The sequence below is a fragment of the Nerophis lumbriciformis genome, linkage group LG15 (genome assembly GCF_033978685.3).
Source record: "Nerophis lumbriciformis linkage group LG15, RoL_Nlum_v2.1, whole genome shotgun sequence".
NCBI lineage: Eukaryota > Metazoa > Chordata > Actinopteri > Syngnathiformes > Syngnathidae > Nerophis > Nerophis lumbriciformis.
In genome coordinates, this window is record NC_084562.2 from 41,981,396 (window position 1) to 42,003,140 (window position 21,745).

At 37.9% G+C, this 21,745-nt stretch overlaps 1 protein-coding gene across 2 annotated transcripts in view; it reads left to right on the forward strand.

The window, feature by feature from the left end:
• Window positions 1-20,825, forward strand: part of LOC133616128 (anoctamin-5-like) — a 102,743-nt gene extending 81,918 nt beyond the window's left edge. For both annotated transcript variants that reach the window (XM_061975245.1, XM_061975246.1), the window contains 9 exons: window positions 1,197-1,271; window positions 1,346-1,571; window positions 1,649-1,827; window positions 3,731-3,828; window positions 8,185-8,315; window positions 8,411-8,616; window positions 8,717-8,904; window positions 10,008-10,113; window positions 19,970-20,825. In XM_061975245.1, the coding sequence (XP_061831229.1) occupies window positions 1,197-1,271; window positions 1,346-1,571; window positions 1,649-1,827; window positions 3,731-3,828; window positions 8,185-8,315; window positions 8,411-8,616; window positions 8,717-8,904; window positions 10,008-10,113; window positions 19,970-20,194 (1,434 nt within the window). In that variant the 3' untranslated portion in view covers window positions 20,195-20,825. The remainder of the gene's footprint in view (window positions 1-1,196; window positions 1,272-1,345; window positions 1,572-1,648; window positions 1,828-3,730; window positions 3,829-8,184; window positions 8,316-8,410; window positions 8,617-8,716; window positions 8,905-10,007; window positions 10,114-19,969) is intronic.
• Window positions 20,826-21,745: the final 920 nt, after the last annotated feature.

Below are 21,745 nucleotides of genomic sequence, written 5' to 3' on the forward strand. Positions count from 1 at the left end.
ATAATATCTAGTCAAAACATCTAAACAAATGTAATACAAGTCACAGTCCCCTGAACAGTAATTTTTCAGTGAGACATAAGAACTTGTTTTTAGACAATAGATCTAGGGAAAAATACTACTTTTGAGCATCATAAGTTTGTTATAAGACATACAATTTTATTAAGATCTATTATTAAGATCTATTGCTTAAAAACAAGTTCTTATATCTCAATAAAAATACTATTATAGGGATTGTGACTTGTCTTAAATTTATTAAGATATTTTGACTACAAATTTGAAATATACACTTGGTGTGATTGTGAGTTTTTCCAGTGTTGATACACTGCAAATGGTTTACCACTTGCCTGGATTTAACATTTTATTTCTAAAAATATCCCTAGTTTAAAAGCAATTTACTTTTTTTTTAGTCATTGACTTTGCATCCTTATCTTAATTTTAGCATAATTATATTTTGAATATTCTAGTTTAAACATGTTAAAATTGAGAAAATACCTAAATACCTGTAAGGGGGCGGTATAGCTCAGTTGGTAGAGTGGCTGTGCCAGCAACTTGAGGGTTCCAGGTTCGATCCCCGCGTCCGCCATCCTAGTCACTGCCGTTGTGTCCTTGGGCAAGACACTTTACCCACCTGCTCCTAGTGCCACCCACACTGGTTTAAATGTAACTTAGATATTGGGTTTCACTATGTAAAAGTGCTTTGAGTCACTAGAAAAAAGCGCAATATAAAATCTAATTTACTTCCCTTCACTTCACTATTCAAATATGTTAATGTTTAAAGATTCTTGATGCTTAATTTAAGAATTGCAAGTTGAATAATGTTTGTTTTCAGAATAAAATACTTACTTGTAGCCTAAAAGTCATGCCAATTTCTAGATGTATAAATCCTAATTTAGGATCTCTTATCAAGTAAAATTAACTAGCAGCATGGACAGATAATTTCATTAGTTTTTAGTATTTTTTTCCCTATAATCTAGTATGCAAACTAAACTAGGTCAATTGTTTAGTCTTTTATTTTGTGTGTTTTTATCTCAAACTATGTTGCTTAGTATCGTCAATTTCCAATGAGTTCTGCCGCCAGATAGTGCTGAAGAACCAATTTGTGCCAGTGAATTTAATTGGAATCAGGATTACTACATTATTTTGACAGCCCTAAAAAAGTCTATTTATGAATGCAATAACAATAACTCACCTTGCAGGAAATGGAACCATATCTTCCCACCACCAGCAAGTGCGCTCGCTTCTGCCTCTCTGCAACCACGGTCATCTTCTGGGTATGTGGATGATTGAGCAGTTTCACAATGGACCATGGGCCATACACTTCTAATACTGTTTGCTCTCTCCACAGATCTCTCTGATCCTGGCATGTATTATTGGGGTCATAGCGTACAGGCTGGCTGTGTATGCTGCCTTTGCAAGTATCATCAAAAACCCCATGAGGAAGATCCAGGTGGTGGGCAGGTTCATTACTCCACAACTGGCCACCTCTGTGACTGCTTCCTGCATTAACTTTGTCATCATCATGATCCTCAACTTTTTCTATGAGAGGGTGGCTGTCTGGATCACTGATATGGGTACACTGATCCTTTCAAGTGTCCAAACATTATGACTGTTATTCAGGATCTCATCTCTCACTGTGTGCTTCGTGCAGAGATTCCAAAGACCCATTTGGAGTATGAGAACCGGCTCACCATGAAGATGTTCCTCTTTCAGTTTGTCAACTATTACTCCTCTTGCTTCTACGTTGCTTTCTTCAAAGGAAAATTTGTTGGCTTCCCCGGTGAATATTCATACATGTTCGGAAATTGGAGCAAGCTGAGAAATGAAGAGGTGGGTATCTGATCTCTCAACACATTTGAACACACACAAAAATACCAAAAATGTATACTGTTGAGTACCGGCAGCGATTCGCAAGTACTGGGGATTTGGATTCAACTGTGAAAGGTTCCAATCCCTAGCCTTGGACCTTGTTTTGTAATCTACAAAACCTAAAACCAGTGAAGTTGGCACGTTGTGTAAATGGTAAATAAAAACAGAATACAATGATTTGCAAATTATTTTCAACTTATTTTCAATTGAATAGACTGCAAAGACAAGATATTTAATGTTCGAACTGAGAAACGTTTTTTTTTTTTTGCAAATAATCATTAACTTAGAATTTAATAGCAGCAACACATTGCAAAAATGTTGGCACGGGCATTTTTACCACTGTGTTACATGGCCTTTCCTTTTAACAACACTCAGTAAACGTTTGGGAACTGAGGAGACCAATTTTTGAAACTTTGCAGGTGGAATTCTTTCCCATTCTTGCTTGATGTGCAGCATAAGTTCATCAACAGTCCGGGGTCTCCGTTGTCGTATTTTACACTTCATAATGTGCCACACATTTTCAATGGGAGACAGGTCTGGACTACAGGCAGGCCAGTCTAGTACCCGCACTCTTTTACTACAAAGCCACGCTGTTGTAACACGTGCAGAATGTGGCTTGACATTGTCTTGCTGAAATAAGCAGGGGCGTCCATGATAATGTTGCTTGGATGGCAACATATGTTGCTCCAAAACCTGTATGTACCATTCAGCATTAATAGTGCATTCACAGATGTGTAAGTTACCCATGCCTTGGGCACTAAAACACCACCCAATACCATCACAGATGCTGGCTTTTGAACTTTGCGCCTATAACAATCCGGATGGTTCTTTTCCTCTTTGTTCCGGAGGACACAACGTCCACAGTTTCCAAAAACACTTTGAAATGTGGACTTGTCAGACCACAGAACACTTTTCCACTTTGCATCAGTCCATCTTAGATGAGCTTGGGCCCAGCGAAGCTGGTGGCGCTTCTGGGTGTTGTTGATAAATGGCTTTCGCTTTGCATAGTAGAGTTTTAACTTGCACTTACAGATGTAGCGACCAGCTGTAGTTACTGACAGTGGTTTTCTGAAGTGTTCCTGAGCCCATGTGGCGATATCCTTTACACACTGATGTCGGTTTTTGATGCAGTACCGCCTGAGGAATCGGAAGTCACGGGCATGCTGCTTACATGCAGTGATTTGTCCGGATTCTCTGAACCTTTTGATGATATTACGGACCGTAGATGGTGAAATCCCTATATTCCTTGAAATAGTTGGTTGAGAAATGTTGTTCTTAAACTGTCGGACAATTTGCTCCCGCATTTGTTCACAAAGTGGTGACCCTCGCCCCATCCTTGTTTGTGAATGATTGAGCATTTCATGGAAGCTGCTTTTATACCCAGTCATGGCACCCACCTGTTCCCAATTAGCCTATTCACCTGTGGGATGTTCCAAACAGGTGTTTGATGAGCATTCCTCAACTTTCTCAGTCTTTTTTGCCACTTGTGTTGCAGACATCAAATTCCAAATGAGCTAATATTTGCAAAAAAAAACCTAAGTTTACCAGTTCGAACGCTAAGTATCTTGTCTTTGCAGTCTATTCAATTGAATATAGGTTGAAAATGATTTGCAAATCATTGTATCCTGTTTTTATTTACGATTTATACAACGTGCCAACTTCACTGGTTTTGGGTTTTGTAAATAGAAATGGAATAAATTTGACCGCAGACCATCCATTTCAATGTTCTCTTCAATTTAACACAGCAGGAGAATTATGCCAGAGGTTCTGCCATATTTCTTCGAGTGCCCCAGTGTGCAATTTGGCAGCAGTCAGTAGTAAATCAAATCACAATATACTGTATTTCAACTTTTTACCATCCTAGTGTGACCCTGGAGGCTGTCTGATTGAGCTGACCACTCAGTTGGTGATCGTCATGGCAGGAAAACAACTGTGGGGAAACATCCAGGAAGCTCTGCTACCGTAAGTCCAAATCATCATACTCTTACTTACAAATATACAGGTGATCCTTGTTTTTTTTCTGGTAATTATTAGAAAGCATGTATCATATCAGGGGTTTTCAAAGTACAGCACATGCAATAATATGAACAAAAAATATTTTGTAGATGTTTTGTTTGCGAGTCTCATTGTATAGAACAGGGGTGTCAAACTCGTTTTAATTGAGGGCCATATCGCAGTTACGTTTGCCCTTAAAGGCCTACTGAAACCCACTACTACCGACCACGCAGTCTGATAGTTTATATATCAATGATGAAATCTTAACATTGCAACACATGCCAATACGGCCGGGTTAGCTTACTAAAGTGCAATTTTAAAATTTGCGCGAAATATCCTGCTGAAAACGTCTCGGTATGATGACGCCTGCGCGTGACGTCACGGATTGTGGAGGACATTTTGGGACAGCATGGTGGCCAGCTATTAAGTCGTCTGTTTTCATCGCAAAATTCCACAGTATTCTGGACATCTGTGTTGGTGAATCTTTTGCAATTTATTCAATGAACAATGGAGACAGCAAAGAAGAAAGCTGTAGGTGGGAAGCGGTGTATTGCGGCCGGCTGCAGCAACAGCACAAACACAGCCGGTGTTTAATTGTTTACATTCCCGAAAGATGACAGTCAAGCGTTACCATTGGCCTGTGGAGAACTGGGACAACAGAGACTCTTACCAGGAAGACTTTGAGTTGGATGCGCAGACGCGGTACCGTGAGTACGCATGCAGCTGCTGCTTCCAAACATTTGATCGCTTGCCCGTACGTGCGTGCCGCTATGTGCATGTCACGTACGCAACTTTGGGGACTTTGGGGAAATATATGCGCTGTATGAACTTTGGGAAGGTGAACGGTACTTTGGGCTGTGGGATTGAGTGTGTTGTGCAGGTGTTTGAGTTGTATTGGCAGGTTATATGGACGGGAGGGGGGAGGTGTTTGTTATGCGGGATTAATTTGTGGCATATTAAATATAAGCCTGGTTGTGTTGTGGCTAATAGAGTATATATGTCTTGTGTTTATTTACTGTTTTGGTCATTCCCAGCTGAATATCAGGTCCCACCAGCCTCTCACAGCATCTTCCCTATCTGAATCGCTCCCACTGCCCTCTAGTCCTTCACTCTCACTTTCCTCATCCACAAATCTTTCATCCTCGCTCAAATTAATGGGGAAATCGTCGCTTTCTCGGTCCGAATCGCTCTCGCTGCTGGTGGCCATGATTGTAAACAATGTGCGGATGTGAGGAGCTCCACAACCTGTGACGTCACGCGCATATCGTCTGCTACTTCCGGTAGAGGCAAGGCTTTTTTATCAGCGACCAAAAGTTGCGAACTTTATCGTCGATGTTCTCTACTAAATCCTTTCAGCAAAAATATGGCAATATCGCGAAATGATCAAGTATGACACATAGAATGGACCTGCTATCCCCGTTTAAATAAGAAAATCGCATTTCAGTAGGCCTTTAAAGGGCCACTTCTAGCAGTGAATTATATTATTACACAATTACTTATGCATTTGATGATTTGTTTTTTTATGTACAATGTAAAATATATTTGTAGATTTTACAATAAAAAACTGACAGGTCAGTTGCAAAAATGTTACCGTAAAATTTACAGTGATTTTTTCCCAGCATGTTACTGTAAATGGAATACACAGTACCACTATTTTTCATGGTACAAAACTGTCAGTTCAGTTGATAGAATTTTACTTTAAAATTGACAGTTTTATTTTACTGTAAATATAAAACTGCATTTTTACAGTAAAATTCTGGTAACTTAACTGACGGATTTTACCGTAAAAAACGACAACTGTATATTGTACCATGTACTATTGTGAATAGCAAATCAGTACCACCGTTTTTTACAGTAAAAAACTGACAGCTCAGTTGCCAGCATTTTATGGTCAAAAAACAGTGGAAAATGCTGTAAAACCACAGTCAATTTCATAAAGTCGCTGTAAAATCTATTTATAAAATTTGACAATTTGATGAATAACTTGCTCTGAAATCATAAGTGAAGCAGATAAAAAGTATGTATTTATAGTTTAACGAAAACATTGTTTGAATTTGTTATATTATAGTATTTTTGTTTAAAAAATTATGCGATTGCATTGAGTATGTGTATTTTTTCTGTCAAAATGAAAAACCCTAATACATTTAGTAAGAAAATATAAAGTATTTTAATGAAGCATATTATTTCCAGGCTCTCGAGGGCCAAATTAAAGGATGTGGCGGGCCAGATCGGGCCCTCGGGCCTTGACTTTGACACCTGTGGTATAGAAGGAACTAAAAATGTTGCATCTCACGTCACATACGTTTGCTTAGCAGGTTTGAAACAGATGCTTTTCTGTTTTTTCTCAAGTCTTTTGAAGCCTCTAAGAGGAGGCCCGCTTTATTCCTTTCAAAAACCTTGTATTACATTATACAGAGCTACATAATGTTGTGGCCATTAGTGTGCATTCTTAATAGTACCATGGTACCTTCGTTTTTTGACTCATATGAAAACCTAAGTAATTGCTCACATAAGAAATAATGTAAATCCAAATAATCCCTTCTAGACACAAAAAACACATTTTATAGAGAATAATTATAGATTTACATGCAGAAAACAATGTGAAGTACATATACATGGTACACAAAATTTAATTGTACCTTTATTGAAAGCTCTTGGTGAAGACTTAACTCTGAGTTATTTCTTGAATTTAACAGTATTTTTCACATGCTTTATCAAAATGCCAGTCCACACAATTTTCTGGTGGTCATACTATGTTTCATTTTTGTGCTGTTATTTTGTTACATCTGTTTCCTGTTTTTGTGTTGACTGAATGTATTCCCTTTACTCCTGTCAGAGGAGATTGTAATGTGCAGCTCTTTGTTATCCCACCCTGAGGGTTCTTACTGTAAGCACATGCCGCTTCATTCACTGTATGTTAGATGTATGTATTCCATTACATCTTGTGTTGCCTTTTTCCCTTTTCCTTGTCTTATTTCTGTACTTTGTGTTTCACGTGTCTGTCCACTAACGAAAGGGATTATTTATTTGGGCACCCAATCCCACAAAGACAGACCAGTTGTTTGGCCATATGATAACCAAAACGATTTATGGAAAGCCAGGGTAAAAATGTGGGGACATTTTTTTCCAAAAAGTAAATCATATGAAAAGTGGGGCTTACAAAAACCGATGTACCATCGTAATAATATACTGTATATAATATAGATCATAATATGTTCTATATGGTTTATCCCATGCCTCGGCTATGGTTTTAGTTGGGGTGGATCTGGAGACTGTTTTGCAATGTTACATATTGTTTTCAGGTTAATTTGCTGATAGGGCTTCAACTGCTGATTAAGGCACGTACAATGGCTTTTTGAGGCGCTGCAGTGTCATCTGACCAAACACTTTCCTTCGGTGTCCAAAGTGTTGACAGTCCGCGGCACATTTTAAAAATACTATTCAGAAAGAAAACATTAAAAAGTGGAATAAAAGCGCAAACAGGTGTAACGTAACGTGAACATGTTGCAATGTTTACTCTATTAACACAAAGATGCCATGCAGGATGTTTTTTTTCTTTCTTTATAGCGGTCATTGCTCAGAAAATGATATTGGATCAAAATCAATGTTATTATGAATTATTGACCCGTTCAAGGCTGCATTTTGAATAATTTTTGTGCGTTTGCTGTATAGAAAACTACGTTTTCTTTGACAAAAAGGGCAAAAAACAAACAAACAAAAACATGAAAAAAATAATAAAATAGATCTGAAGTTAATCTAGAGGTAAAACAAATGTATGACATATTTTTAACACTTAAATGAGTGGGGGCCCCTTTGCATCCCCAATAAGTTTAGTTGGATTTTTTTCTAAAAACTAATTTCTCAAAAAATTATAACGAATCAAAATCAATGTTGTTATAAATTATTGACCTATTAAGGCTCTAATTACTTCACAACAAATATTCCGCTCATATTTTGTGTCCTAAAAAACAGGGTTTTAACAAGATGGGTATAAAAAAATTTAATAAAGAATGAATAAATACATAAAATCTTGATATCGACAGATAGATACAAAGTTGATCTAGACATTTAAGCGTTGAATAATAATGATAATCGTACATGACTTATTTTTTTCAAAGTTTTTGGACTGAGACCCTTCTGGTTCCCCGGGACCAAACTTGAGGTGAACCCTAAAGGTTGAAAAAAATCTGTCTATTGTACTAGTTTTGAAAATGAAAACTATCAAAATGGTCCCCACATTCTTTGAATTTTTTGGTGTGCGCCCTTCAGTGAAAAAAGTTTGGACACCTCTGGCCTAAACGATGCCTTTATGGCCTTTATCAGGTTGATGCGTAACTGGTGGAGCAGCCGAAGAGGACGGCACCATCCTGAGAATCATTGCAGCCGCTGGGAGCAGGACAATGTCCTGCAGAACTTCGGCCAGCTAGGATTGTTCTATGAGTACTTGGAGATGGGTATGATGGATAATGTTTTGTACGCTATGTTAATTCTATTTGAACTTTTACTGAATTAATCGTGTTTTTTTCCGTCTTTTTATGCACCCTCTCAGTTGTCCAGTTTGGTTTCATCACTCTGTTTGTAGCCTCGTTTCCTTTGGCTCCCCTACTGGCTCTTTTTAACAACATTCTGGAAATTAGAGTGGATGCTTGGAAGTTCACCACCCAGTTCAGACGACCTGTGGCGTCCAAGGCCAGAAACATCGGAGCATGGCAGGAGATACTCAATGCAGTTGCCATATTGTCCGTTGTTACAAATGTGTGTTTCCTTGTCTATTTTGCTGCTCACACAATGGGGGGGAATGGATTTATTGTCCATTTACTGCATTATGCTTCGTTGTCGTTCTCGTTGATTGCAGGCGTTCATCATGGCATTCACCTCAGACATGATTCCTCGTCTGGTCTACCTGTATGCGTACAGTAAAGAGGGCTCCATGCGGGGTTACGTGAACAACAGCTTGTCAGTATACAACATTTCAGAGATCCCTGACCCCAACATGCCAGAAGAAGAAGCCTCCTGGTTCGATAATTCAACAGCCAACTGCAGGTATTAAGCATATTTTTACAATGTAATGGACTTAGATTTTAGTGCAAAAAAGCTGGGGTTTTTTTTATAATACATTGAGGTATACACTGATGGTGTGTGTCAGAGCTATAACGTAGAGTTTTGTGTAGTGACACAAGCCCACTGTGTTTTTATAAAAAATATTTGAAAGTACTTTAGTTTGATGGCCACATATGGCCACATATTATTTTGAGATCCATCGTCCTCTGCAGTGGACATTTGATTATTGTCTGTTTTTCTTGTCAGTAGGCATTGGTACCAAATCATACACTTTATAAATATTTTATGCACAGGTATAGATTTACATAAGCTGTTGTTTTGAGGCATGTTTAAAAAAAAAAAAAATAATGCACTTTGTGAAAATCAAAGTATAGTATTTCCCATAGTTGTAGTGGGTATTAGGATTATCTCAGGGAGAGCATGTCCCAAATTCCAAGCTGTTTTGAGGCATGTTAAAAAAAAATAATGCACTTTGTGACTTCAATGATAAAAAAATATGGCAGTGCCATGTTGGCACTTTTTTCATAACTGGAGTTGAAGTTGTTCTCTTATTTTGGAAAACCTTGTTTTTGAATGATTGATTGAAACTTGTAGTAGTAGATTACACAGTACAGTACATATTCCGTACAATTGACCACTAAATGGTAACACCCGAATAAGTTTTTCAACGTTAATCAATTCATGGTAAAGTTACATTGTTTAATGCATCCAGCGGGGCATCACAGCAAAATTAGGCATAATAATGTGCTAATTCCACGACTGTATATATCGGTATCGGTTGATATCGGAATCGGTAATTAAGAGTTGGACAATATCGGAATATCGGATATCGGCAAAAAAGCCATTATCGGACATCTCTAGTCTAAACAATATGTGTTGGCCATACTTTGGTGTAAATCGTGTGTACATTTTTTTCCACAGTCACTTTTATTACCCGTTTTGTGAGTGTCTGCAAAATGTTTGTTTCTTGAGACATTGTGTGTAATCTATATTTCTGGTTAGCAGAAGTGTTATTTTCTATACCATTGCAGGCTTATTGTGTTTTTTTTCTATTCATGCCACACCTTCCTTGTTGGATTTTACAGATACAGAGATTATCGCTATCCCCCAGGCCATCATAGGGAGTATACTCACACCATGCAGTTCTGGCACATACTGGCCGCCAAGATGGCCTTCATTATCATCATGGAGGTATGATACATTATTACATTTTATATTATATGAATTAGGAATGCTTAAAGGGGAACTGCACCTTTTTTTTTTTGCCTATCGTTCACAATCATTGTGAGAGACAAGAAGACAAAAGGTTTGGTTTTTTTTGCATTCTGACATATAAAAGTCGTCTCGTTCTTGCTGGCTAGCAATGCAGCCAATGGGAGCAATTGATTCTACCTCTAAATCACTTTAAAAAATGCATTCAAAAACCGTCAACAATATTTAATTTAAGTTCCGTAACCTGTATAATAACCATGCCGTAGCAACATGGTTATTGTAAGAGCGAACACTGAGGAACTGTTTTCTAGCATAGTAACACATCGGTGTGCTAAGGTATTAGCTGTAAAAGACAGCATTTGTGCTGTAGTCGTACTAACATGCATGACGTGCGATGTGTATCACGTACAATATTAAAGTGTGACTCACTCGATGGACAGTTGTGCGTTTGGTCCATCTGACCTGGGACGATTTTTCCAGTGTATTTGGGTAAGCACTCAATTTATGTAGAAATAGCTTAGCTCCAATTTCCACATTTACAGCTTTGAGTCGCGGTCCGCGGCTTCCGTCTGCTCCAACATCTCACCCTTCCTTCGTGCTTGCTTCTTTAAGCAGTAGTTCATACTCTGTATATTCAGCTTCAAAAAGCCAAGGTTGTGAATCCTCATTTGTCCAAAAATAATCATCTTCATTGTCCGTTACCAAGTCTGCCATGACTAGAAAACACAATCGCGTTTGTTTACGGGTGTAGGAAGTCAGAAGTGTGCTGCTATGGAAACGGAAATCAATGTGCGGAAGAAATCAGTTCCGGCAATGATTAAAATGACCAGAATACGGTAAATATTGTACATATTACATATTGTTATGAACGTGTCTGTTACTACATTGTATATATATACTTGGAGTGTGTGTATAAAACGTTGATGGAGGGTTTTGAAGTTGTTTTAGAGGGCGTTGAAGGCTACAAAGGTAATTCCCATTAGCCGCATCTTCCAAGCGTTTTTTACCATCCTCTGTATATTCAGCTTCAAAAAGCTAAGGTTGTGAATCTTCATTTGTCCAAACACACTCGCGTTTGTTTTCAGGAGTAGGAAGTCAGAAGTGCGCTGCTATGGAAACGGTAATCAATGTGCGGAAGAAATAATTTCCGGCAATGATTAAAATGACCAAAATATGGTAAATATTGAACATAATACATATTGTTATGAACGTGTCTGTTACTACAATATATATATATACTTGCAGTGTGTATATAAAACGTTGATGGAGGGTTTTGAAGTTATTTTAGAGGGCGTTGAAGGCTACAAAGGTAATTCCCATTAGCCGCATCTTCCAAGCGTTTTTTACCATCCTCTGTATATTCAGCTTCAAAAAGCTAAGGTTGTGAATCTTCATTTGTCCAAACACACTCGCGTTTGTTTTCAGGAGTAGGAAGTCAGAAGTGCGCTGCTATGGAAACGGTAATCAATTCGCGGAAGAAATAATTTCCGGCAATGATTAAAATGACCAAAATATGGTAATTATTGAACATATTACATATTGTTATGAATGTGTCTGTTACTACATTATATATATATATATATATACTTGCAGTGTGTATATAAAACGTTGATGGAGGGTTTTGAAGTTGTTTTAGAGGGCGTTGAAGGCTACAACGGTAATTCCCATTAGCCGCATCTTCCAAGCGTTTTTCACCATCCTCTGTATATTCAGCTTCAAAAAGCTAAGGTTGTGAATCTTCATTTGTCCAAACACACTCGCGTTCGTTTTCAGGAGTAGGAAGTCAGAAGTGCACTGCTATGGAAACGGTAATCAATGCGCGGAAGAAATAATTTCCGGCAATGATTAAAATGACCAAAATATGGTAAATATTGAACATAATACATATTGTTATGAACGTGTCTGTTACTACAATATATATATATACTTGCAGTGTGTATATAAAACGTTGATGGAGGGTTTTGAAGTTGTTTTAGAGGGCGTTGAAGGCTACAACGGTAATTCCCATTAGCCGCATCTTCCAAGCGTTTTTCACCATCCTCTGTATATTCAGCTTCAAAAAGCTAAGGTTGTGAATCTTCATTTGTCCAAACACACTCGCGTTCGTTTTCAGGAGTAGGAAGTCAGAAGTGCACTGCTATGGAAACGGTAATCAATGCGCGGAAGAAATAATTTCCGGCAATGATTAAAATGACCAAAATATGGTAAATATTGAACATATTTCATATTGTTATGAACGTGTCTGTTACTACATTATATATATAGACTTGCAGTGTGTATATAAAACGTTGATGGAGGGTTTTGAAATTGTTTTAGAGGGCTTTGAAGTAACAATGGTAACTCCCATTAGCCGCATCGTCCAAGCTTTTTTTTACCATCCTCTGTATATTCAGCTTCAAAAAGCTAATAAGGTTGTGAATCCTCATTTGTCCAAAAATAATCATCCTCATTGTCTGTTACCAAGTCTGCCATGACTAGAAAACACACTTGCGTTTGTGTCCGGGAGTAGGAAGTCAGAATTGCGCTGCTATGGAAACAGAAATGTAACATTATAATGACTAAAATATGGTAATTATTGAACATATTACATATTGTTATGAACGTGTCTGTTACTACATTATATATATAATGGAATAGGGGAGCAGAGGAGAAAAGAAGAGAAACGGCAGATCAACTGGTCTAACAGGGGGGCTATTTAAAGGCTAGAGTATACAAATGAGTTTTAAGATGGGACTTAAATGCTTCTACTGAGGTAGCATCTCTAATTGTTACCGGGAGGGCATTCCATAGTACTGGAGCCCGAATAGAAAACGCTCTATAGCCCGCAGACTTTTTTTGGGCTCTGGGAATCACTAATAAGCCGGAGTTCTTTGAACGCAGATTTCCTGCCGGGACATATGGTACAATGCAATCGACAAGATAGGACGGAGCTAGACCGTGTAGTATTTTATACGAAGTAGTAAAACCTTAAAGTCACATCTTAAGTGCACAGGAAGCCAGTGCAGGTGAGCCAGTATAGGCGTAATATGATCAAACTTTCTTGTTCTTGTCAAAAGTCTAGCAGCCGCATTTTGTACCAATTGTAGTCTTTTAATGCTAGACATAGGGAGACCCGAAAGTAATACGTTACAGTAGTCGAGACGAGACGTAACGAACACATGAATAATGATCTCAGCGTCGCTAGTGGATAAAATAGAACGAATTTTAGCGATATTACGGAGATGAAAGAATGCCGTTTTAGTAACACTCTTAATGTGTGATTCAAACGAGAGAGTTGGGTCGAAGATAATACCCAGATTCTTTACTGATTCGCCTTGTGTAATTGTTTGGTTGTCAAATGTTAAGGTGGTATTATTAAATAAATGTCGGTGTTTAGCAGGACCGATAATCAGCATTTCCGTTTTCTTGGCGTTGAGTTGCAAGAAGTTAGCGGACATCCATTGTTTAATTTCATTAAGACACGCCTCCAGCTGACTACAATCCGGCGTGTTGGTCAGCTTTAGGGGCATGTAGAGTTGGGTGTCATCAGCATAACAATGAAAGCTAACACCGTATTTGCGTATGATGTCGCCTAGCGGCAGCATGTAAATACTATATAGAGTGCGGGGCCAAGAACCGAACCCTGAGGAACTCCGCACGTTACTTTAACATAGTCCGAGGTCACATTATTATGGGAGACGCATTGCATCCTGTCAGTAAGATAAGAGTTAAACCACGACAAAGCTAAGTCTGACATACCAATACGTGTTTTGATACGCTCTAATAAAATATTATGATCGACGGTATCGAAAGCAGCGCTAAGATCAAGAAGCAGCAACATAGATGACGCATCAGAATCCATCGTTAGCAGTAGATCATTAGTCATTTTTGCGAGGGCTGTCTCCGTAGAGTGATTTGCCCTGAAACCGGATTGAAAAGGTTCACAGAGATTGTTAGACACTAAGTGTTCATTTAGCTGCTGTGCGACAATTTTTTCGAGGATTTTCGAAATAAAGGGAAGGTGGGACATCGGTCGGTAGTTTACCATGAGGTCAGGATCAAGGTTAGGTCTTTTGAGCAGAGGATGAATAACCGCTTTCTTGAATGCTAGGGGAACAGTGCCAGAGGAAAGTGATAAGTTTATAATATTTAGCACTGATGGACCTAATAATACAAAAAGCTCCTTGATAAGTTTCCCAGGAAGTGGGTCAAGTAAACATGTTGTTTGTTTTATCCCACTTACACGCCGTAATAGTTCCTCTAATGTTATTTAATCAAAAAGAGAGAGACTATTTTGTATTGCAGTATCCGTCGTAGATACAGTTGTATCTGTGTTAATAGAACCCAGTTGTAGCTGGGATGCGTTGTCTTTAATTTCCTTTCTAATGAGTTCAATTTTCTTATTAAAGAAATTCATAAAGTCATCTGCCGAGTGGGTGGAGCTATTGGGAGGAGTCCCTTGTTGGGTTAGCGATGCTACTGTACTAAACAAAAATTTAGGGTCGTTTTTGTTGAGGCGGATGAGATTTGAGTAATATGTAGCTTTAGCTAAGGTAAGCATGCGTTTATACGATATTAAACTATCACTCCATGCTTGATGGAAAACCTCAAGCTTGGTCGCGCGCCATTTGCTTTCCAACTTTCTACATGATAATTTATGAGCTCTGGTTTCTTCTGTAAACCATGGGGTGCGCCTTTTAGGGCCCCTTTTTTGTTTTAGCGGTGCTATACTATCAATGGTTTTGCGCAGGGCATTGTCAAAGTTGTTAGTTAGGTTATCAATAGAGCCGACATAATTTGGGAATGGTGCCATTACCGAAGGCAGTAGGTCAGCAAGAGTCATCGTTGTGGCAGCATTAATGTTGCGGCTGCTATAGCAGTTATTATTATTATTAGTTTGTTGACAATGAGTCAGAACTTCGAATTTTATAAGGTAATGATCGGACATTACTTTAGTATACGGGAGTACCATAACTTTGGAGGTGGTGACACCCCTGACCAGCACTAGATCTATCGTATTACCGTTGCGATGCGTAGGTTCATTTATTATTTGTGTAAGACCACAGCTATCAATTATAGTCTGGAGCCCCACGCACTGAGGGTCCAATGGGGTATTAATATGGATATTAAAGTCCCCCATTATGATTATATTGTCTGCGTGCGTCACTAGGTCAGCAACGAACTCTGAGAATTCATTGATAAAGTCCAAGTAGGGCCCTGGGGGGCGGTAGATAACAGCCATATCGAGAGGCAGCGGTGCGACAGACCTCATAGTAAGCACCTCAAACGATTTGTATTTATTATTTAGGTTAGGGTTAAGGTTAAAGTTTTCATTGTATATTAGTGCGACGCCCCCACCCCTTTTAAGGGGACGGGCAATATGCGCATTCGTATAGTTAGGAGGAGATGCCTCATTTAGCGCAAAAAAATAGTCTGGTTTGAGCCAGGTTTCGCTAAGACCAATGACATTAAGATTGTTGTCTCTAATGACCTCATTAACTAATAACGTTTTGGGAGACAATGATCTTATGTTTAAAAAGCCCATATTATAAGTATTGGGTTGTTTTGACGAGTTTTTGTTTAAATTATCCGTAGTAGCAATATTAATAATGTTGCGTTTATTATACGTAGTGCACTTTAAATAGTTTCGACCATATCTAGGAATTGATACGACGGGAATTTTCAGATTGTTTGCTTGATGCTGCGATCGACTGAACGCATCATGATTTGCCACCTCAGTAGAATGCATATCTACCCCTGACACATTCACAACAGAAAACACATTATGTGAGTTGTGTGTTATTCTAAGAAAATTGCTATGCGTACAGGAATTATCCAGCCTGGCGCTGGCTAGTTCTAGCTTAACTGACTCCTCACCCGGACTAGCAGGCTCTGTAGTTGCCTGTGACCGGGCTTGCTCTAGTGTAGTTAGTCAAATGTGACTTAAACAGTAGTCTATGTTTTTAGACAGGATGATGGCGCCTTCCTGGTTAGGGTGAAGGTCGTCTCTCATCAGCAAGCCTGGTTTGCCCCAGAAAGAGGGCCAATTATCAATAAACGTTAGTCCCTGTTGTCTACAGAAGCTAGCCAGCCACTTGTTAAGCGAGACTAATCTGCTATATCTCTCATCATTGCCTCTCGCAGGCAGGGGGCCAGAGATAATTACTCGATGCCTGGACATCTTTCTAGCGAGATCACAAGTCCTGGCTATGTTTCTCTTTGTAATCTCTGACTGTCTCATTCTAGTGTCATTGGAGCCAACGTGTACAACTATATTCGCATAACTAGTGGTGCGATTAGCCTGTCGTACGTGTTTACTAGGCCTGTTGCGAGTTAGCTCCCTAAGATTAGCCTAAATGTCAGGTGCTCTGGCCCCAGGGATACACTTAATTGTGGCTGGTTTGCTAAGCTTTATGTTTCGGGTGATGGAGTCCCCTATGACTAAGGTGTGGTGCCCGGTAGACTGGGGTGTAGGACTAGCTAAAGAGCTAAATCTATTATGCGTCTCAACCGGTACACCGTAGCTTGTAGGCCGCTTAGGACTACTACAGGCTGGGCTAGTTAGCTCGCTACAGCTAACGCTAGCAGATGTGTCCGCAACATCTAAAGTTACGAGATTACTCTGCTCTAACTGGCGGACACGGCCCTCTAGCAGAGCCAGCCTCTCCGTGAGTAAGGTGCAAGACGCGCAGGAAGCCATACTCACGGTGTTTTCTGTCACCGAGTGAAGTTCCTGCTGTCTTCCGAGAAGTCCTGGTCACGGTGTGCAGGAGTAGATTCCTTCTGACCGGCGACCGGCGGTGCCTTTCTCCGCGCTAGCTTCGTTAGCTTAGCAGCTAGCTGCTAGCTAGTTGCGGGAGGGGTGGTGAGACAGCGATCGGGTGATTTGCAAGTTAAATAGTACTACTAAATATGTTGAGAAAGTAATAAAGAAAGCTGCAGAACAATTAAAAGCACACAAATAGAACGATACTTAGCTTTTTCGAAACAGCGAGCAGTCACGCACGGTGAACCGGAACCGCATATTCAGCTTCAAAAAGCAAATAAGGTTGTGAATCCTCATTTGTCCAAAAATAATCATCCTCATTGTCTGTTACCAAGTCTGCCATGACTAGAAAACACACTTGCGTTTGTTTCCGGGAGTAGGAAGTCAGAAGTGCGCTGCTATGGAAACAGAAATGTAACATTATAATGACTAAAATGACCAAAATATGGTAATTATTGAACATATTACATATTGTTGTGAACGTGTCTGTTACTACATTATATATATATATATATATATATATATATATATATATATATATATATATATATATATATATATATATATATATATATATATATATATATATATATATATATACATATATATATATATATATATATATATATATATATATATATATATATATATATATATATATATATATATATATATATATATACTTGCAGTGTGTATACAAAACCGTTGATGGAAGGTTTTGAAGTTGTTTTAGAGGGCGTGGAAGGCTACAACGGTAATTCCCATTAGCCGCATCTTCCAAGCGTTTTTCACCATCCTCTGTATATTCAGCTTCAAAAAGCTAAGGTTGTGAATCTTCATTTGTCCAAACACACTCGCGTTCGTTTTCAGGAGTAGGAAGTCAGAAGTGCACTGCTATGGAAACGGTAATCAATGCGCGGAAGAAATAATTTCCGGCAATGATTAAAATGACCAAAATATGGTAAATATTGAACATATTACATATTGTTATGAACATGTCTGTTACTACATTATATATAGACTTGCAGTGTGTATATAAAACGTTGATGGAGGGTTTTGAAATTGTTTTAGAGGGCTTTGAAGGCTACAACGGTAACTCCCATTAGCCGCATCGTCCAAGCTTTTTTTACCATCCTCTGTATATTCAGCTTCAAAAAGCTAATAGGTTGTGAATCCTCATTTGTCCAAAAATAATCATCCTCATTGTCTGTTACCAAGTCTGCCATGACTAGAAAACACACTTGCGTTTGTTTCCGGGAGTAGGAAGTCAGAAGTGCGCTGCTATGGAAACAGAAATGTAACATTATAATGACTAAAATGACCAAAATATGGTAATTATTGAACATATTACATATTGTTGTGAACGTGTCTGTTACTACATTATATATATATATATATATATATATATATATATATATATATATATATATATATATATATATATATATATATATATATATACATATATATATATATATATATATACTTGCAGTGTGTATAGAAAACGTTGATGGAGGGTTTTGAAGTTGTTTTAGAGGGCGTGGAAGGCTACAACGGTAATTCCCATTAGCCGCATCTTCCAAGCGTTTTTCACCATCCTCTGTATATTCAGCTTCAAAAAGCTAAGGTTGTGAATCTTCATTTGTCCAAACACACTCGCGTTCGTTTTCAGGAGTAGGAAGTCAGAAGTGCGCTGCTATGGAAACGGTAATCAATGCGCGGAATAAATAATTTCCGGCAATGATTAAAATGACCAACGTATGGTAAATATTGAACATATTACATATTGTTATGATCATGTCTGTTACTACATTATATATAGACTTGCAGTGTGTATATAAAACGTTGATGGAGGGTTTTGAAATTGTTTTAGAGGGCTTTGAAGGCTACAATGGTAACTCCCATTACCATCCTCTGTATATTCAGCTTCAAAAAGCTAATAAGGTTGTGAATCCTCATTTGTCCAAAAATAATCATCCTCATTGTCTGTTACCAAGTCTGCCATGACTAGAAAACACACTTGCGTTTGTGTCCGGGAGTAGGAAGTCAAAAGTGCGCTGCTATGGAAACAGAAATTTAACATTATAATGACTAAAATGACCAAAATATGGTAATTATTGAACATATTACATATTGTTATGAACGTGTCTGTTACTACATTATATATATGTACTTGCAGTGTGTATACAAAACGTTGATGGAGGGTTTTGAAGTTGTTTTAGTGGGCGTTGAAGGCTATAAAGGTAATTCCCATTAGCCGCATCTTCCAAGCGTTTTTTACCATCCTCTGTATATTCAGCTTCAAAAAGCTAAGGTTGTGAATCTTCATTTGTTCAAACACACTCGCGTTTGTTTTCAGGTGTAGGAAGTCAGAAGTGCGCTGCTATGGAAACGGTAATCAATGCGCGGAAGAAATAATTTCCGGCAAAGATTAGAATGACCAAAATATGGTAAATATTGAACATATTGTTATGAATGTGTCTGTTACTACATTATATATATATATATATATATATATATATGCCTGCAGTGTGTATATAAAACGTTGATGGAGGGTTTTGAAGTTGTTTTAGAGGGCGTTGAAGGCTACAACGGTAATTCCCATTAGCCGCATCTTCCAAGCGTTTTTCACCATCCTCTGTATATTCAGCTTCAAAAAGCTAATAAGGTTGTGAATCCTCATTTGTCCAAAAATAATCATCCTCATTGTCTGTTACCAAGTCTGCCATGACTTGAAAACACACTCGCGTTTGTTTCCGGGAGTAGGAAGTCAGAAGTGCGCTGCTATGGAAACAGAAATTTAACATTATAATGATTAAAATGACCAAAATACGCTAAATATTGAACATATTACATATTGTTGTGAACGTGTATGTTTCTACATTATATATATATATATATATATATATATATATATATATATATATATATATATATAAAACGTTGATGGAGGGTTTTTAAGTTGTTTTTTACCATCTTTAAAATCCTAAAAAAAAACATGTGTTCTTGTAATAATGATGATTGTGAACGATGGACAAAATTCCCCAAAAAGTGTGGATTCCCTTTAAGTTGGAGCTTCTCCTTTCGCAGCACGTGGTCTTTGTGGTGAAATTCTTTGTGGCCTGGATGATCCCGGACGTACCTTCGGACGTAAAGGCCCGGATCAAACGGGAACGCTACCTGATCCAAGAATACCTGCATAACTATGAGGTGGAGAGGCTCAAACTTCAGCTGAGCGCCAGCTTCGTCACCGAGGCCTTCACAGAGATGTCCACTGAGCTGGACAAGCATGAAGTGCTGTCCGAGTGCCTGTAGCCAAGAATGGACATTTAAGAGTTGTGGGTTCAACTGCTGATGGCATCCAAATGCTGGCCTTGCTTCTTTTTTTTAATAGGCTATAAGATATTCCTATATTAGGATCTGAGCAAGAAAAAAAATACAAATCTGCTGTTTAAATGCATGTACTATATTTGTGCCGTCAAAAACTGGAAGGTGTTGATGTCAAAATGAGCAACAATGAGCATAACGATTGTATTGTGCGACTCCTTACGCAATGCCTTCCTTCGTTCCAAGCTACATGTGTTTATGTTTGTTTTATTGTTGAGCTAATGACAGTGTAATTACCCTTCTCAACTAACAGATTTTCTTATCTCCCCGCATGTGACAACGTGTGCAAAGTGAAGGGCTGAACTTGTCGGAAAAAGCTAATAATGTGTTGGTGGTGAAAAATATCCTCATTGTTGCTGGTTTGTTACTGTGGTCGTGAATAAACAGTGGAAAATAATCACCCGGATCATAAATATGTGAGTATGATCTTTAGCTGGGCTATAAGATTGCCATCTGTGTTGCTTGAGTGTTCTATGTTTATGTGAAAAAGAAAACTGCTACTGTAACAATCCAATGTATTTATTGTCCAACCTGAATTAAAATTTGCAACAATGATTCACATCATGGTCACTTCTACATGATTATTGTCAACTTTATGGATGGAAGTTACTTTATTTATTTTATTTTATTTATTCCTCTATTTTATGCTGGCTTTTACATGTACTGTAATATTGTACATGGTATTTGGGATTTGTTATATATTGTATATATTATATAAAATTAATAATATAATATATCAGTATATATTATATACTGTATATATAATACGTAAATATTACATATGTTATATTTTATATTGCTACTATGGTACATTTTTAGTCTACTTAATACCTGCATTATCCTGTCCATCCTTACCCTTTCTATCCTTTGTAACTGAGCTACTGTGTGGAACAATAAAGTTTGTCTAAGTCCAAGATGGTGTTAAACCTCAGCTTTAGTTAATAATCCAATCCAAAAAGGTCAGATCAAAACTGAATTGTATAGAAACTAAAACAATTTTTTCCACAACAAATTGTGTAAATCAAATTAATCAGTTTGAGACACTGGCGATAATGAACCTAAAATACATGTTATAGTATATAGCATATAATAATGTAAAGTAATATAATAAAAAAATAATAAATAAAATCAGATCAGGGGATTTTAAAACTGTGGCTCCATCTTGATGTACTCCAAAAAATATATTAAATATATTTATGTTCCTATATTCAAACACAGTGGTACTGTTCAAACTGTGTGTAATGTTACAGTGGCTAAAATATTATATATACTATACGTTTTATAATTAATTCTTAGACCTACTAAGCTATTGCATTTTAGTTTTGATTATTATGGTGGTACTTGGAGAGCCAAGTGTTTATTGTGAGATGGTACTTGTTGACAACAAAGTTTCAGAACCCCTGTACTATTCAAATGAACATTTAACGTCACTTTTTCCTTAATTGAAGACTAGTTGATGGCAATGAACACAAAGGCAAC